We start from the raw sequence: 18,576 nt of genomic DNA on the forward strand, positions 1-18,576 counted from the left end.
GTCTATCCTACTTTTATGTCTTTGAATTGAGTCCAGGGCATTATCTTAGTATCTTTGAATTGAGTCCGTATAGATAAAATGTCATAACTACTTATTAAGCGGTAACCTTGGACCTAGGACATCATATTATACCGATTACGCAACGATGCACATCGTAGTTCCGTCCCAAGAACCTTTTTTCATACCAATTCCACCCCTATTAATAAAAGGTATATACCAATTCCGCCACAGTTAAAAAAAAGGTACATACTAATTCCGTCTTTAATTATTTTTATAATTTGTATAATTATTGCTATTGTATTAAAAAAAATATAAGTATTCATATTATTTACATTTTCATAAGTTAATACTAAATATAATAAATAATTTATATAAATATGGTCGTCATAAAATTAAATCAAAAAATATAAGTCAAACTGTTGTCATATTATTAATAGTCAAAAAACATAAATACCTATTTACAAATTTGTAATTGGATTGGATTTATAGGATATTTGTTTTACAAATTCCAATCGTAATATTTGACCGGTTATTAAATTATTACAAATTAAGTTTTCTTACCAATTTTTATATATGCTTTGCATTATTTTTGAATATACTTCCATCGTTCAATATTGTTACTTAACACTTTGTGAAAACAAAATTTAAATTAATTTTAATAATTAAAATTTTACCTTTTTCGCTTTACATAATATATTGTATACTATTCATTTTTAATATATATTAAATGTTATGGACACGCACAAATAACGACTGAAAAGTTTATTTGGTTCAATAGCTGAAATAATATGATATTGTTATTTATTAGATTTGACACGGGATGGAATTGGTATATCTATTTAAAAAACCCCGAACGGAACTTGTACATCTTTAAATTGCATTTTTATATTTGGAACGGAACTCGGTTGCAGGCGCGGCGTTATTTTAATCATTTAAAACATTCACCCTGCTCGTTCGCTGCTTCATACAAAATTATCTAGAAGTATCCATGAGATTCAAAATACATTAAAATCAATGAACATTATAAGAAATAATAATGAGAACTTTAAGTTTTTGAATGATTTCAAAAATTTTATAGTAGGATTTTCTACAAAAATTAATTTAGATGTTTTGTGTGATATAAAAAATATATATATTGAAGGGACGTTTAAGAGGTGTCTTAAATATTTTATCCAATTTTTTACAATAAACATTCATATGTTCCTCTTCTGTTTTTGTTGTTTCCCACAAAAAATATTGATGTAAAAGCATTTCAACGTTTCAACGTATTATTAACTATTGTATATTGCTAAGCTTCACATTTTAGCCCTTCAGAAATGTATGTAGATTTTGAAAATGGAATCCATAATGCAATTAAACAAGTCTGGACCGATGTTAGAATTAAAGGGTATCGATTCTATTTGGGTCAAATTTGGTGGCGTACAATTCAAAAGTTAGGTCTATTATTATATGTTCAAATTATCTTAGATAGAAATTTATAAAAGTTTTTCATTTTAAATTTAAGATTTGAAAATTTTTAAGAATCTACAATATATCGATGTCAGATAAACCGTCTACGCTCAGAATTGTTTTCCGTATACAATGATATAATATCAAATTTAATTCTATCCATTACAGTAACCACTAATCGGACCACTAACAATTGTGAAAGTTTTCATTCAAAATTAAATGCCTTTTTTAATTTGAGACATCCAAATATTTTTATTTTTGTGGACAGTCTTCTGGAAATGCAGTTTGATACATAATATATACAACTAAGAAGCAAAGCAAAGAAACCATGTAAAAAAACAGAAATCGAAATTTTTTTACGATAGAGCAGACAAATAAATATATAAATGTATATTGGCAGAATTCGCTTTTTAAAATCTGATGATTTAAATTTTTACCTACTATTTAATTAATAACATTATTATAATATTACACATAATTATTGTTATTTTTAAATGATTCTTTATACCTACTTATTATTATTTATTGAATAAAATAAATATGATTTAAAAAAAAAAAATATTGATAATATAAGTAAATATTTTAGGTAAGTACGATTTTTTGACATTTCCATTTTTGTAATAGCTGTTACATAAAACAGTTTTAATTTAAATAAGTAATATTTAGATATTATATATATTGAAAAATGCATTGTTATTTAAAAAATAAAAAAAGCGGGTAAGTGTGTATCACTCTGCTGTACATTAGGGGGTGGGGTGGACCTCTGACTAGGGTAGGTTAAATTTGAATGCAATGATAGGTATCATTGTATACGAAAAACGATTCTGAACGGAGATGGTTTATCTGTCTAGACTCTAGAGTATATTATAGATTATTAAAAATTTTCAAATCTTAGATTTAAAAAGAAAATTTCTTATGAATTTCTAGCTTAAAATAATTTGCAAATTTTCGTGATTTTTAAGTATTTTGTCAAAATTCAATATTTAAATGCTTGTAAAAAAAAATGTGACTATGCATTTCTTTTATTTTTCAACTGCTATTGTAAAACTATTTTAGGAGCTTTGTATTAAATTTTCAAATCTTAGATATAAAAGGAAATTTTTTTATGAATTTCTAGAATAAAATAATTTACAAATTTTCGAGATTTTTACGTATGTTGTCAAAATTAAAATTCGAATGCATGTAAAAAAAAAATTGTGTCTATGTATTTCTTTTATTTTGCAACTGCTATTGTAAAAATATGTTAGTAGCCTTGTATTAAATTCTCAAAACTTAGAATTAAAAAGAAAAACTTTTATGAATTTCTATCTTACATAATTTGAACAACTTATACTTTTTGAATAATGAATAATAATAATAACAAAATATATTTAAAATCGTTTCACCTAACCTCTCGTTACGCTATTTCATAAAAATTTAAAATTCAAACGCACTTAAAATTTTTCCTATAATGATGCTTCGAGATTTCTATACAGCTACTTGATGGAAAACTTTGTGTTGTATTTTTAATCCTTAGTTGTAAACACAAAATATTTTATGATTTTTCAACTTCAAAATTACTTGCAAATTTTCGCGTTTTCGACAGATTTCGTAAAAATTTGAACTAAAAGCGCTTATTAAAAAAATTGTGACTAACGATTTTAAATTTTTTTGGCTACAATAATAACAACTCATAAAGAACCTTGTATTAAATTTTCAAGATTTTTTGGTCGTCCAATATCTTTTTACCGGCACAAAAATTGAAAATTTCAGTGGTCTATAAATAACTCAAAAAAAGTCAAAAAATTGTGAAAATTAAACTGTATATAGATAACACTAACATAAACATTTGGCGAATGTTTCAAGTATTTACAGTGATTAGTTTTTGAATTACAACCATATAAAAAAATCGATTTGGTCGAAAACTGGTTTTGCATAAAAATTCCCGTTTTTCTGTCATTTTTTTTTGTTTTTCTCGATTCTTTTGAAAACTGTTAGAAAGTGTTTACTTTTTACCTCTATAATGCACCAAGGATATTCACTTTTACATCGGAAACCACCCCTAAAGTTTGAAATTGAAGCATTATTTCGACTAGTTATGCTGTACACAGACACAAAAAAAAAAAAAAACACATCTTTGTAAAATCCATACATTCATCTCTTTGTTCAGAATCTAAAACAGTGCACCTATACAATCATACATAATAATAATTATTTTTAATATTTTTTAATTAATTAACTATTATATTTTATATATACTATTTATTATCATTAAAAAAAGACAATCACACACATTTTTTGGGAGCTACTCAGCCACCCCCACGTGGTATCTTCTGGGTAACGCTAATAGGCTGAAGGGACTCAACTCGAACAACCTAAAAATATTTTTCGGACTCATTTCAATATTTGGGACTTAACTCAATATTATCCATGATGAAAACGCTGATGTATATACATAATATATTTATAGGCATATACAGATAGATGAAGATACGTTTAATGTGTACACGCTCACACGATACGTGTTTTTTTTTTTAAATTTAAAAACGAATCCCTGAAGATGAGAGTATAGTGTGACATTTCTGCTTTAAGATTTGTCTGCACAACGTTAAATATTATATATTATTGTAATTATGATTGTGTGGAAACTATTGTATTCGAAACCTAACAGTTTACTTCAAAATATGGATACATGGTATTACGTGATCGAGCGTGTGTAAATGTGTATCTATTTCAAATGCTTAAATCGAAGATTTCAAAAAGAATCGAACACGTGGCATTATAACTGTAGCTCCAATCATAAATGTGATTATACAACGCTGTAATACAACTATAGCTACTAGCTAATGCTATATTGACATTTTTATTGATCAGAATTCAATGAATTCTAAAAAAAAAGTTGATTAATTACGTCATACAATTATGCGTCGAACACATACGAGAAATGCTTCATTTATTTTTATTTAATCGAATAAATTCACAGCATACGTCACTTTTATAGAAACTTCTTTTATAATACATTATATAAATTTATATGAACCAAATATAATAATTTAAACTAGATTGATACTGTACAAATGTTGTTATGATTTTGTTATCTAGTTATTACTTATTATGCGTTTAATATACATTAGGTAGGTATCCGCGATCAAAATTAATTTAACAGAATATATGATAGTTAACGATTGTGACTTATATTTTATAAATACAACATGACTAATATGTAAATATATATAATATATATATATATTATATACCTTACACTTTAACATAACTTGTATATATAATATGTGGACTTGATATTAAGCCTTTCCTGTTATTATCACATATTTATTATTGTAATGCTACGGGCAATAATATCAATATGTAAGAATTCAAGTCTCCGCCTTACTTGCAGTAAGCCTTTTTTTGTAAGTTATAATATTGCTATATGTAAAACAATAAATAATAATAATAAGGGAAATTCAATCCTTGTTATTTAAATATATTTGAAATTCTGATATATATATCACGGAATAGATTAAATCAGAAGGGACACATTAAATGTAAACAAAAACGTGGCGGCCATGTTCCCGCTGGCTACTTTATCAATTTACTGTTATCAGTTAAAAAACTCCCAGGATATCTCATATATCACGTTATAATGGTATAAAATATATATAATATTATGAATTATGATAAAATATTAAAGTAGTTAGCCACATACGAATAATTTAACATATTATTGGTTACCGATGCCATCCTTACACTAGAGGAGCTGTTTTTGCAAAGTTGGCATATTGGTAGTTAAATTAATAACCCATTATTATATCGGGTGTTATACCAAGAACGGTAGGAACACATATGTCGAGTTGTTATAACAAACACGGTATGCGTCGATGATTTCCCTGGATATTGTTCTGTTGATAAAACAAAAACTGGAGACATTACTATGACGTTTGAATAACGATTTAAATCATAATATCATAATACTGGTAGTATAATAATAATAATAATAATAATAATAATGATAAATTTATACAATCACGTGTTATGAAATCATAATCATTATTCGAATTCGCATGTTTCCTTTCGCGCACTCAACGTACGCATCTTCGGTATTATGCAATAAATAAACTTTTCATATCGCCGCCGCCATTGAGATGTCTTATAACGGGAGAAATATTTCCGAGCGTTTCGCGCATTTTTATTAATTTTTCACTTTAATGAAATTTCATACGTATCAAACGAGTGTTGCGTTTTTAATGACTGTAATATATAATATTGTAAAAACAATATTAAATATATTAGCAAGTAAAGTTGAACATTATTGGTTTAGAGAAAAAAAAACGTAATTGTTCCATCCAATGTGCAAGATAAACATTATTATGTACGATATAATATTATACTGTTTCTAATAGGTTATATGGGTTTAACCAATTATTGTTCATATATTTACAAGGTATATATACAAATATAAAATAAATTCAATATTTTCTGCATTGAATTATTAGAACAACAAAATATTATGTTTGAAGCACAACATATAAACAAATAAAAATGTTTATTTTACTATGGTAAACAATTTGTTCAATAGAAAGGTTTAGTATTTGAAAATAACAGAGCAAATAACAAAAATATTATCTATCAAAAAATATTATAATTTAGTAATTACAGTGACATCAAATTATAAAAAAAACGGTGAGATGAAAGGTGAGGAAAATGTATTGAAAGAAGTGTGCAGGTGGTAATAATTTAAACTTGTTATAATGAATATAATATATTAATGTGTCAAGATTCTCTTCGTATATTACTTAATATTTTACTTATTAATAGTTGCTAAGTTTTAATTAGGTAATCGAAAAAATTGATTGAGTTAAACAATTGTATTTTTTTAAACAACAAAACTATCATATTATTATATCACAATGAAATCATATTAAATAGGTATTCATTAAACTGTCTAATTAATTAATGTTTACATTTTTGAATATTATTTTAATCTAATCTAGTTAATAAAAAATAATTTAACCAAAGGATTATCCTTATCAAAACATTGTGATTTTTAACACATAATAATGCCATTTAAGCTAAATAAAATTGTCTTTAATAATATAATAAATTATATTCTTTTACCGTTTAATCTGTAAAACATGTAATCTCATTACATAATATTGTTTGATTCGTTTACGAACTTAGCCACGCAGGTTTTGTTTTCTACTCATTAAAATGATACAAACAGCATGTATTGTCTGAGTACTAAATGTATATAAGACAGGGAAAATTTTCAGCCGTCCTCGTTAAGCTTCATTAGTTTTGATACAAGAATATATTTACCTAATGTCACTCCATTTTCTGTGTAATTATTTGGAAGAGTACTTTGATATTTTAGTTTTTAAATATTTTAAATTTTAAATATGTAAAGTATTACAATTTGAAAACACTCATTATATTCACATCGATATCGAAATGTTAAAAAAAAAAAAAAAAAAAACACTATTGAATTACTGTAAATGTTAAAATGTTAAAATTTAATAATATCTAATTTTATTCTAAATTTTAAAACAAATGAAGTTAAAATAAAAATAATCGTCGGGAGAGACATTTATTTACTGCTAAAATAATAAATTTGGTTCGTTTTTATTTATATATTTACTCGAAAACGTTTCAATTCTGTTAGTTGATTTCATCCGCAGTAATAAGTAATTGTTAGAATTAAATTATTTAATGTGATTGATTACAAATAGTGGTATTTACGTTTATTTGACATACTTTATTAGTATTTTAGTGATTTCAATTTAATATTCGAAACGTTTCAATGTACAAACAAGAGATTTAAAATGCCAGAATAATTGCTCATCTGAACTACATTGAATAAATAAATTAATTGAGAATTTATTTTGTTCTGGACTAACCATTTGTTTCTTTGCTTGAACATTTTAGTCTCTTTCTGTATTCACCAAAACGCAAAACGTATAGTGTACAACCCAATATGTATATATTATAATTTGGGATGACAAGGGAAAACTTATGTATACTATTGAGACATTGAATTACGGCTAAAACACGCCTTTTTCCATGGAGCCCCTAAAGTGGATTTTAATTATCTCCTATTTATCTTGGTTCCTAAATTCTGGTCAAATCATACGGGTGCTCGATTTTTGACTACACTGACTTGATATAGTTTGTCTAAAATATATTTGTAGAAACATCTCTTTCGGCACACGTAATATAATGGCTGCAGTATTTAATTATAATTTTATAGTATACGTAATTACAAACCTTTGCCATCCAAGATAATAGTGTATTAAGAATAATATAATATACACTTTGAGTACGAATATCATACAATGGATATGGTTTTTCTTTCTGTAATAAATTCCAAAGGTTCGGTGTAAAGTTAGGAATGGCTAGGTGTATCAATTTTGTGGAATACTTGTAACAAGAGAGAATTTTAGCAATACATTACTAGTTATAACATAATATAATACTTTTTCGGTTTTGGTAGATACTTTACCCGTCTAATTTTTTTTTACAAAATGTTCAAAGAAATGGTACAGCCTCGTAAACGAAATATTAATATAAGCATAGAACAAAAGCACCAAAATGATATTTATTAAAATGGTTTAATTTTTCAATATCATCAAGTATAGCGAAAAGGAATTATCAAAAACAATTTAGAATTTTGAAGTTTTGTATTATAATTTATTGTATTTATATTGTATGATTTTTTTACAGTATTATTAATGCATGTAATTTATAAATATTATACACATGTATTATGTGTTAATATGTATATATATTATTATATTTTTGGTTAAAAAAATTCAATTTAATTTTTAAGACTGTATTTGTATGTCCAATGCGTGTTCCAATTAGAAATAAGCAAATAGCCTTATTTTTGCCCTTTAATTATAAACAAATAAATTATATACCCATAATTATACACGTAAAATAGTTATACTATATAGGAATAACGTTGACTCTTTTAAAAATATATTGTTATACATTAAAATACATGAAAAAATGAAATACAGTACTTTAAAATCACATTAAGAGAACGGTACTTTAAATTCGAAACAATTAAAGTAATTTTAAAATAAAATCTGCGTCTGAACCGATGTTGTTACTTTTCTTGTCAGTTAACGAACTAAATGGGACATTGAAAAATAATCAACAAATGGTGTTTTACTTTCAGCCAAATGTAACCAGACATTCAGAAGTATTAAATAATTCAATGTTTTCCCGTAATCCAATCACTGTTAACTCGTATGTACCCTGCTAAGTGCAAGGTATTATTCGCATAGGACGCAATGTTTTGGTATTTTACACTTAAAATGTAAATACTTAACTTCATTGTGTCTTCTATAGTTTGAACAATCTAAATAATTACAAGAATTAAACAAATATTAGAAATAAATTGTTTTATTCAAACGACATCCAATAGCAATTTAAATAAGTAGCAGAGTAATGACATTTTCTAAAATTTTAACACGTTGGCTACCTACATAACTTTAAGAAAACGAAATACCTAAGAGTTACCAGCAACTCGCACGATACACACTTAATGACGATTTGCGAGTCCCCCGTGACTCTCATGGTACATAACCAGAGATCGTCAAAATTATATCTATTGTATCATGGTAGTAAGTAACTGTTTAAGTTGCGGTAATTTATCTACATTTTCACATACTCACAATAGTCACGATATATTACTAAAACAATACTATAATTTTCATGGTAAAAAGTACTTTCAGTTGGTATTATGAAACCAGATATAATTTTTCATTTTGAAGAGTTTTTGACACTTGTTTTCCTAATTATTCGTTTTATCATCCAATACCTATGTGTAGGTATATGCCACTTTTTAAAAGTTTAGTTTTTTTATTTAATTGACTTGATTGTTAATAAAAAATTAAAAAACACACGTTTAGAAAGTTCTGTAGAATATCTATAAAAGCCACCAATAGAATATAATTACAATCAACAATCATATATTTTACTATTAGCAACAATACTGGAATACCTGCCATAATATTTTGATATACTGTAAGAACGTATAAATAAAAATAATAAAATATTTTATTTTTAACTGTACAAGTATTATCTATTATATGTTAACATTTTATAGGTATTGAGTTTGATTATTTGCAAAAATAATAACGTTTCAACTTAAAAATATTTAAATAATAAATTTAAAAAAATACCCTAATTTATTATTTATTTATTTTTATACAAATACAACATACTTACCTATTTATTATGCTGAATATTATTATAGTGTAAAATGTTTAATATGCCCCAAATAGCAAGCACTTGTGAGAGGAGGTGTGCATTAGATTTAGTTTGTATTTTGATAGTGTGGACTGCAGATTATTAGATGAATGCTTTAAATAAACATAAAGATTAGGTTACCTAAATTGTATATTCAATTTCTAAGAGACTAACGTTCTATTTCTAATTAGGTATAATATTCTGGCACCTGTTATTGGGTAAGGTCGAATTGCCCTTATTTTTGTAAGATTGCACATAACTTAAAAAACACAGTGTACGAACTGTACTCATGTTAAAACCAGATATTATTCGAATTTCACTCAAATTCAAAAAGTTTCAACTCATTTCACTTTCAACTTACAGGTTTAGGACTAACAATTATTTTAATCATTGGCGTAGTTAAAAATTGGTTTTTGCATATATAATATAATTGTGTTAATATAATCAACATATTGTGAGGTGAATTTGTAATAACTTTTAAAAATAATTTCGTTTAATACTATATTATACTGGTAGTATACATTAAAGTATATACAAAATTAAAAATTATACAAATAATAATTAGTATGCTAATTATTGCAATTTTAAGTGGAAAAGAAAGTTAATGTTTTACAAACATTTAAATGAACATTATTTTTTAAATATTTTTTTGAACCCGAATACAGTTCAGCCGTTATCTATAAGCCCAAAATGCAATTCAACCATAACCTGTTTTTTTTTACTCGACTACAGTTCGACCTTTTAATTTTGGTATAAAGTTCAATTCAACTATACCACTCTTATTGTACCAAATAATCAACCACCTCAACATCAAAATAATTTAGAAATAGGCTCAAGATGTACGGACACCTTTATCTCGTTTCAATAGTTTTTCTAATAATATTTATCTTCGCATATAAGATTTATTTTAAACAGACATTTAACATATTTATTATATTATAAAATAGTATATCAACAAGTTCCGTTTTTAATAGTCGTTGATATTTATGGATCAAGGGTTTAATCTGTTTAAAGGCTTATTATCAAGTCCTTCAATTATATAAATGTATTATCCTATTTATATACACTATCACACTATCAGCTTTAAGATTACATTAATTTACAACCTGCTATCAACATGTACCTTTTCTGTAATTTATAATCAGGTATGTTTTCAATATAAAATTAAGAAGATTTCTATTTTATTTTTGGTTTAGCCGAAAACTATTAAAAACAGTCTATAGACAAATTAATAATTTTTTAGTCGTATAACTATAGAGGGTATTGAAATATTTTAAATTTCTTTACAACTATACTGTAGGTATATGTGTGCATTATTACAATTTTAAATGTTTATACGTCGGTTAAAATTAATAATTTTATTCCAATTTTCCTATAAAAAAACTACAATGAACAATTTTTAACAAATTTATTATTATTATTATTATCACCCTTTTTTGATTCTGAACAAAGTGAGGAATGTATTGATTTTACAATGATGTATGTTTTTTTTTTTTTTTTTTTTTTTTTAATTAGAAATAATGCTTTGATTATTGACTTCAGGCTTTCTTTGAAAAGGAAAATTTATCTAGTTGGTACTTTGGAGTTTGGGACTTAATAGTAAAAAAGTCCAATAGTTTTTAAACGAATCAAGAAAAACCCTAAAAAAGTTACGAAAAACCGGGAATTTTTACGCATAATCAGTTTTCAACAAAATCGATTTTTTTATTTTACTGTAACTAAAAAACAAATCATCGTAAATACTTGAAATTTTCACCAAATTTTATCTTCTTGTTTTCTTGTTATCTAATTATGATTAAATTTTCAGAATATTTTGAATATTTTGAAACTATTTATATACAGTTTAAATTTTGATTTATATAACTTTTTTTTAATAACTTATAAAAAAATTGGCTATATAAAAATCTTAAAAATGCAATACAAGTTTTATTATAAGTTGCACTAATCCTAGTAAAAAAAAATCAAAAATCGTTATTCATAATATTTGTTAATTAGAATTTAAATTTTAAATGTTTACTTAAAAATTAATTACTTGTATTTAAAATTTAAATATTGGTAATATAATATACCTTAGATTGACAAACTTACAAATCATCTCAGTTCAGAATCATTTTCTGTATAAAATGATACCTTTTATTTCATTCAAATTTGACACATTCATTCTCAATCTCTACTATTTTAAACATTAAAATTAAAATATGTTAAAGCTCAAATATTACATCAAGTTTAATTTTATTCTGTAGATTTAATTTTGTAGTACACTGTATTTTATGATTAACTTTGTTAATTTTAGTATATTATAATTTAAAATTATAATACAAGATTACCGATATAATTATATAACAGTATAAACCATATTCATACACTTTGAACAGTTTTAAAAATAAAATCATAAATGTCAATCGTATTAAATGTAGTGTAAATTTATAATAGTTATGAGAATCCTAGTTTCAATAGAAAATTTATTTTGGGTTCTATAAGTACACAATTAAAACTCAATCCACTGATCAGTGTACCTCAATCAAACTTTTTGTATTAAGATAAAATCTACACAAGTAAAACATGTTGCATTTCTGTACTGTAAAGATATTAATTACAATTTTCAAAAACATAAAAATTTCACTTAAGGTAAATTGTATTATATTATATTAAAATCACAACTGCGTCAATTATTAAACTAGTATCAACGCCATGATATACTATTATTCTATTATTGAATAGTTTCTTCAACCAAGCCATCAAACTCTACTATATAATCCTCCATATATTGTGTATATCGTAAAAATTATACATTATTTTATACAGATTATGAAATTCTTTTTGTTCATTCTATCTCTTTCTAAGATTAACACAAACAAATCGATAGAATGTGGCAGTTGGAATTTAAAATTAATTGTCTTACATGCATATTATAGTATTATGTATAATTAAATAATCTTCATTTAATTAATTTTTTTTTAAGTTAAATAACCTGGATTTAATCACTAAAACAGTATACTACACAAGTATAATATATTTATTTAAAAAGTATCAATCTATAGTTTACATTTAAATAGTATATAGTTTCATAAACCAAAATAAATTCATCTATTTAATATAAGTACTCGAAAATGTTTATTTCTGGCGATAGTAATAAGTTGTAATAACTATTTATAATATTCAATTTTTTAAATTTGGTTTTTTGTTAGTGAATAACAGAGTAACTGGCTCCTTTCAAATGTATGCAATCCAAATTATTCTTATATTATTCTATATAAAATAAAAAAATAAACGTTTATCTTAACTCATACAACTTTATTCAAGCCGCTCTTATATTACCCTACAATTCAATTAAAATAACATTTGATTTTCTTTAAAAAAAAACTATAAAAACATGGGTAACACAAAGATATTGACATGTTTATAAATTTCTTCAAATTTATCATGAGTATTAAAATGAATCGATTTGGTGAAGTTTATAAACGAAAAGAAGTTAGAATATCTAGAATATCAGATGTCCAATAAATCAAAATTTATCGAGGTTATATAATACAGTTTATCAGAGGGGTTTATTTGATATTCCTCAGGTTTAATTTGATTATTTCAATCAATTATTTGTTGGTGTATAATATATATTTCATTGTGTACAAATCTTCATTTCCTAATGTTGAGCCGACGTATTAAATATAGATCTGTTAAAACCATTCTATCAGTAATAACTAACATAATATAGTATAAGAATAGCCTAAGGTATTTGATAGCTAGCATGCATTTAAAAAAATAAAATAGTTTTGAAGCTGTCCAAATCAACTAATATTAACCAATTTTGAATTTATTTATCGAGAATATAATCAAATTCTGATCTAGGATTGAACAAATTTTTTAAATGGTTTCCAGACAAAGTCAATGTCAACGTATGAGGGTATTCACTATTCAATTAATTCGTATTAATTTTGTTTTAATTTTTTTAATTTTTCTAATAGCCTTTTTTTCCATAACTTATAATAGTGTGTAATAATTATAAGTCAATTTGTTTTCATGTGGTAGTTCTAAAGGCTACTATATTAGATTTGATTTAAGTTTATATTAATCTTAAATTATTATTCTCATCAAGTGGGGTTTTAGCTGAGTTTCAGCTAAACGCAATGATGTATATTTGCCGTTTAACCGTTTGTCACCCGTTTTATTTTAGAAATAAGTTATATATCATAATATTTCAAATTTATGATTTCAATAAAATAATTTATTCCAGTCAAATTGAGCGAGGTGGGTGCTAAATACACATTATGGAGCACTGCGTATTCGTGTATTAATTATAACGTGTTATGTTTAATAATATTGCAATGTACTGATCTCTATTATTCTTACTTATCATTATTAATCAAAAATGTAAAAAGACTTCAGACAAAATTAAATTAATTTTATTGGCCACATTATTTTTCGATTTAATACTTATTTTTAGCTTATTTTAAGATCACTAGAAATAATGATTAAAAATTAAAACTATTGTCAAAACGTATAATTTATTAGGTATTAATTTATTTATATGATTCAATATTTAACTATTTCCTTCTTAATAACCTTGAATTATCATCGATTTGTTTTAATATTAAGATTATTATGAAACAAAAATATAATATATATCAAACATCATTTATTTTTTAGATACATTTACAGTTTTAATTGAATTTTTAGTGCACTTATATGAACCCAATGAACCCAATGAACGGTTTGATTATTTTTAATGATAAATGGTACCTATTTTATAATTAGTTAATACAGTTTGGTATCAATTACAAGTGTTGTTTACTTAGAAATATCGAGAAAATTATATCAACGATATTAACGTAACTTTCTACCCTTTTAAAATCCATTAACTATACAAATTTACAGTGAGAACTCGTATTATTTTTAAAGCTACCTACATCAGTTTATTTATATGCCAGTATTGTTTCTGTCTCTAAAATATTTCTACTTGAATCCGTTTAATAGTTTTACGCCACCATTTATTTTTTACAATTTTCTTAACACGTTAATTTTGATGTTTTCAATTATTTCCGAACATTATGAAACCAATATAATTAACTTAAGCCTTATTATGTACGTAATTAGTACACAACTGTTTTATTTGGTAAATTTGCTTGTCATTTTACTGACATAATCAAACGTCTGGCCATAATAATTAATGATGTTATAAAATACATTAAAAAAATAATAATAATAAAATAGATTGATAATAATAACAAATTAATTGTCTATACCTTTTACTGAGTGGGAGCTTTTGAAGTGAATAACAAATACGTTATCTAGCCCGCTTTTTTTACTCCAAAGCTGTATCATTAATATCTTTTTAAACTTTATTATTATTATTATTATTATTATTTATTACTAATAACAAATATAATGATTGTTACTATAGTCAACTAACACGTTATTTCACACAATAAAGTATACAGTTTCATTATTCAAAGTTGTACATGTTTTTTTTTTTTTTTTTTTAGCAATTACCGTGATGAATATATATGATATTTGTACTGTAAAATGTAAAGAAAAAGTGTTTGTATTTTTTTATTTGCTTATAAACGATACCTAACTGAATGATAATTGTATTTAGAAGTATAAGTAAATACCGAATTTTAAATACAATTGATTGCATCCTCGGTAAAAAATTTTTTTAGGTGAAAAAAATTAAAAACTTGTTACTAATACAATAAATGATACCTAAATGTAACAATCGTTAGTTCGTTTAAATAAGTTTCGCAAATCTGTAAAAATTATTATAATTTTTCATTTAAAAAAATTCATTTTTATGAAAAAATTTAAAAATTTTTTGTGAAAGTGACAATTTCATTGAGTCAATAATATTGTGATAGTAGAGATATAGATAATTGTTTTTCTAATTTTATTTACTGAATTAAGAGTGTATACAAATTTGTACTTAAGATAGAAAATTATTAAGTTGTTTATCTATTTCTTTTATGCGTTATAAATGCATGCTATATGCAACGTAAAAAAAATATAACAAATAACAACTTACAGGTATACCTCACGCACTCATAACCATTGTAATTTCAGCTTATATGCTTATTGTAACTATTATCACAGATTATGTATTTTCTAATAAATGTTTAAATATTGATAATGACAAATAAAAATCAATTATGTAAGTATAATGTTAACACGATACCAATAATGATACAAAACATATTATCGATACCGATGATGGGTTTAATTATGTAAAATATAATTTCACTATAATAATATCAAAAAATACTAGAATAAAATGGATTGTTTAAAATTGTCTATGTTATGCGTTTGTGCGACAGTGGTAACACATTCAGTTTGACGATATCTTAAATTCATTGAAAGAAACATACTTTTTAATATCATTGAAGTATACAAAAGTATCAAAAGCTAGGAATATTGGTGCATTATTTTTGCATGCAATATTTACTGGTAAATTATATAAAAACTAATTAGCCACTTTATTCACATGCAATTTAATGTTGTAAATTTATTTACTTTAAAAATGTTTAAATTTAATTATAATTTTTTTGTAATTTAAATGTTTACTTTATCCAGTGATATGATAAAAAATGTTCATGTTTTCTATTTAAATTATACATTTTTATTGTCAATCAATTCAAATTTCTAGCCTACAAATCGTAGCAAATAGTACTGATGATATCAAAAATATTTCAGAATCACAATATTATAAAAATGTATTTCACTTTATAAGAATATAGTTTAAATAAAAATAATATAATAGCTTTTGCGTCTAAAATAATTTCTTTGATCTTTCAAAAAAAGAAGTTCTATGAAGAAAAAAAAATACTTCTTTTTGAAAGAAATAAGCCAAATTCTACTCTTTAAAATATTGTGTGATATTATATTTATAATTATTTTATATATTAATGAGTAGGTAAAACTTATAATTTATATATTACTATACACTGTGCTTTAAAATTACTATTTTAATATAGGTAATACATCGATGAATCATAATAATGTATAAAATAGGATTCTTAAATTATGGATTAGTCTTAAGCTATAGGGTTTAAATGAGATTGAGATAAAACATAATATTATTTATATTGAGTCCATAATATAAGACAAACTAAATTAAATCCGAAACGATTTATAAATTGAAAATATAATAACACGTGAAAATGAAACGATTTACAGTACCTCGTAAGGTGTATGATATAAATTAGACAATGTAAGTCATATTTTTCAAATGCAAACTTAAGAAGAAAAATGAGCATCTAAATCAGTTTTTCCGACCCGTGAGTTCATAGTACCAAATAATTTTATTTTATTATTAAAATAAATTAAAAAAAAATCATTATAGTGAAAAAATGTTTTTACAATTGACAACACGCATTTATAGTATGAAACCATCAGATAATTCCAAAATATATAAAACCTCGAAAATAAAATTAGAGTTTTCTTTAAATATCAACTATAAAACTTAAAATTTGAGAAAAAATATATCCTTGTTTTTGAAGGGAAAAAAGGTTGGAAAAAACTGACTTAAATAGTATCACTTGACATTGAGTTATTTCAAAAACCAATCCGTGCGTTTAAATTTTTTTTCACATTAATATGATGTCTATATATTATTATAATGTTTAAAATTCAACCAATAAAATATGAGGATTTTCACTCGGAAATGGTCGCTAGTTTGTGCGATGTACATTACCTACGTATGAGTTTGCGATGAAAATTATTTTCAAAGAAAATTCAAGAGTTCCCAATAATGATGTCCACTGTTAATAATAGTAATATTTTTATTTATGTCGTTATTTTTGTACTTACCGACGGCGAAGAAGAAAGGCCACATCAAAGCGAGATGGTTGCAAGCGATGAGAGCCAACACAATTTTCCACGTCCAACCGGCCAGTCTCAAGAAGGTGATCCCATGTGGAGCCATTTATTTTGATTTGTTTTTTTTTTGTTTTTACTGGCGTGAAGTGAGTAAAAGGTTCACTTGTGGTTGATTTTAACTAACAGGCTTTTCAGACTTTTTGTCTTAGTGAAAAGAAAATGACTTTAAAAAAAATTGTTTCCGTTAGCAAACGACCAAACAACGAGTATTTGGTTATAAGGCCGATGTTTTATACGTGTAGTTATTATTTTAGCGGATCCGTTCGGATTTGATAGACGGTTGATAAAGGGGCTCGATACGATACTAATAATATTATTATTATCACTGTAGTATTGCGCGTGCTATCGTCCCGATGAGATTCGAAAACGATTGTTTGAATAATTTTATAAAACGAACACTATTATAGCCGAGCAACTAGTGTACGAATATGATAATAATTATTACGATAAAAAGTGCATATTCCGTTTCATGGTAGGCACGCAATAAAAATATCACGGCACAGATCCAGCGTTGGGCACCCTCGATCGGGGAAGTGGACAATACGGAAGTGGATTTTTTTATTATTATTATTACGGCGACTATGACCACGACGACGACGACGACGAAGTCGACTTTGACGGTATTGTTATGATGGTTATGAAAATATGTCTTCGGCGGGTGGTTAAGTTAGGTTAGTAACACAGGCGTGTTCAGACCAACGGCGGACAGTCCACTGAAATGCCGAGTCGCGTGTGTCGGTAGAAAAACGCGGGCCGTCTGTACGTGTGGCGAGCGAAAAACGCGGCGGCGCACGAACCCTCATGTCGTCGGCGGGTGGCGCTATGCACTCGCCCGCCCCGCAAACCGACAGTGCCATCTGTAGTTCAAACCAAGCGGCCTTATAACAATATCATTATTATTATTTATTATAATACAGATGTATTCAAACTTTTTCATTCCGCGGCTCCTTTGGGTGTTCACAATATTTTTACAGCTCCCAAATTGTTATGAAAACATTTAAACAACACACGGATACATGGTAAATTTGT

General features: G+C 25.3%; 1 protein-coding gene across 1 annotated transcript in view; it reads right to left on the reverse strand.

Annotated features, from left to right (window-relative positions):
- Positions 1-18,292, reverse strand: part of LOC107164797 (uncharacterized) — a 413,834-nt gene extending 395,542 nt beyond the window's left edge. The window contains exon 1 of the mRNA XM_089214985.1: positions 17,479-18,292. Within this exon, the coding sequence (XP_089071111.1) occupies positions 17,479-17,593 (115 nt within the window). The 5' untranslated portion in view covers positions 17,594-18,292. The remainder of the gene's footprint in view (positions 1-17,478) is intronic.
- Between the last annotated feature and the right edge of the window lie 284 nt (positions 18,293-18,576).

This window comes from Diuraphis noxia, unplaced genomic scaffold (genome assembly GCF_037042655.1).
Source record: "Diuraphis noxia isolate RWA-SAM2 unplaced genomic scaffold, SU_Dnox_SAM2 contig0001, whole genome shotgun sequence".
Lineage (NCBI taxonomy): Eukaryota > Metazoa > Arthropoda > Insecta > Hemiptera > Aphididae > Diuraphis > Diuraphis noxia.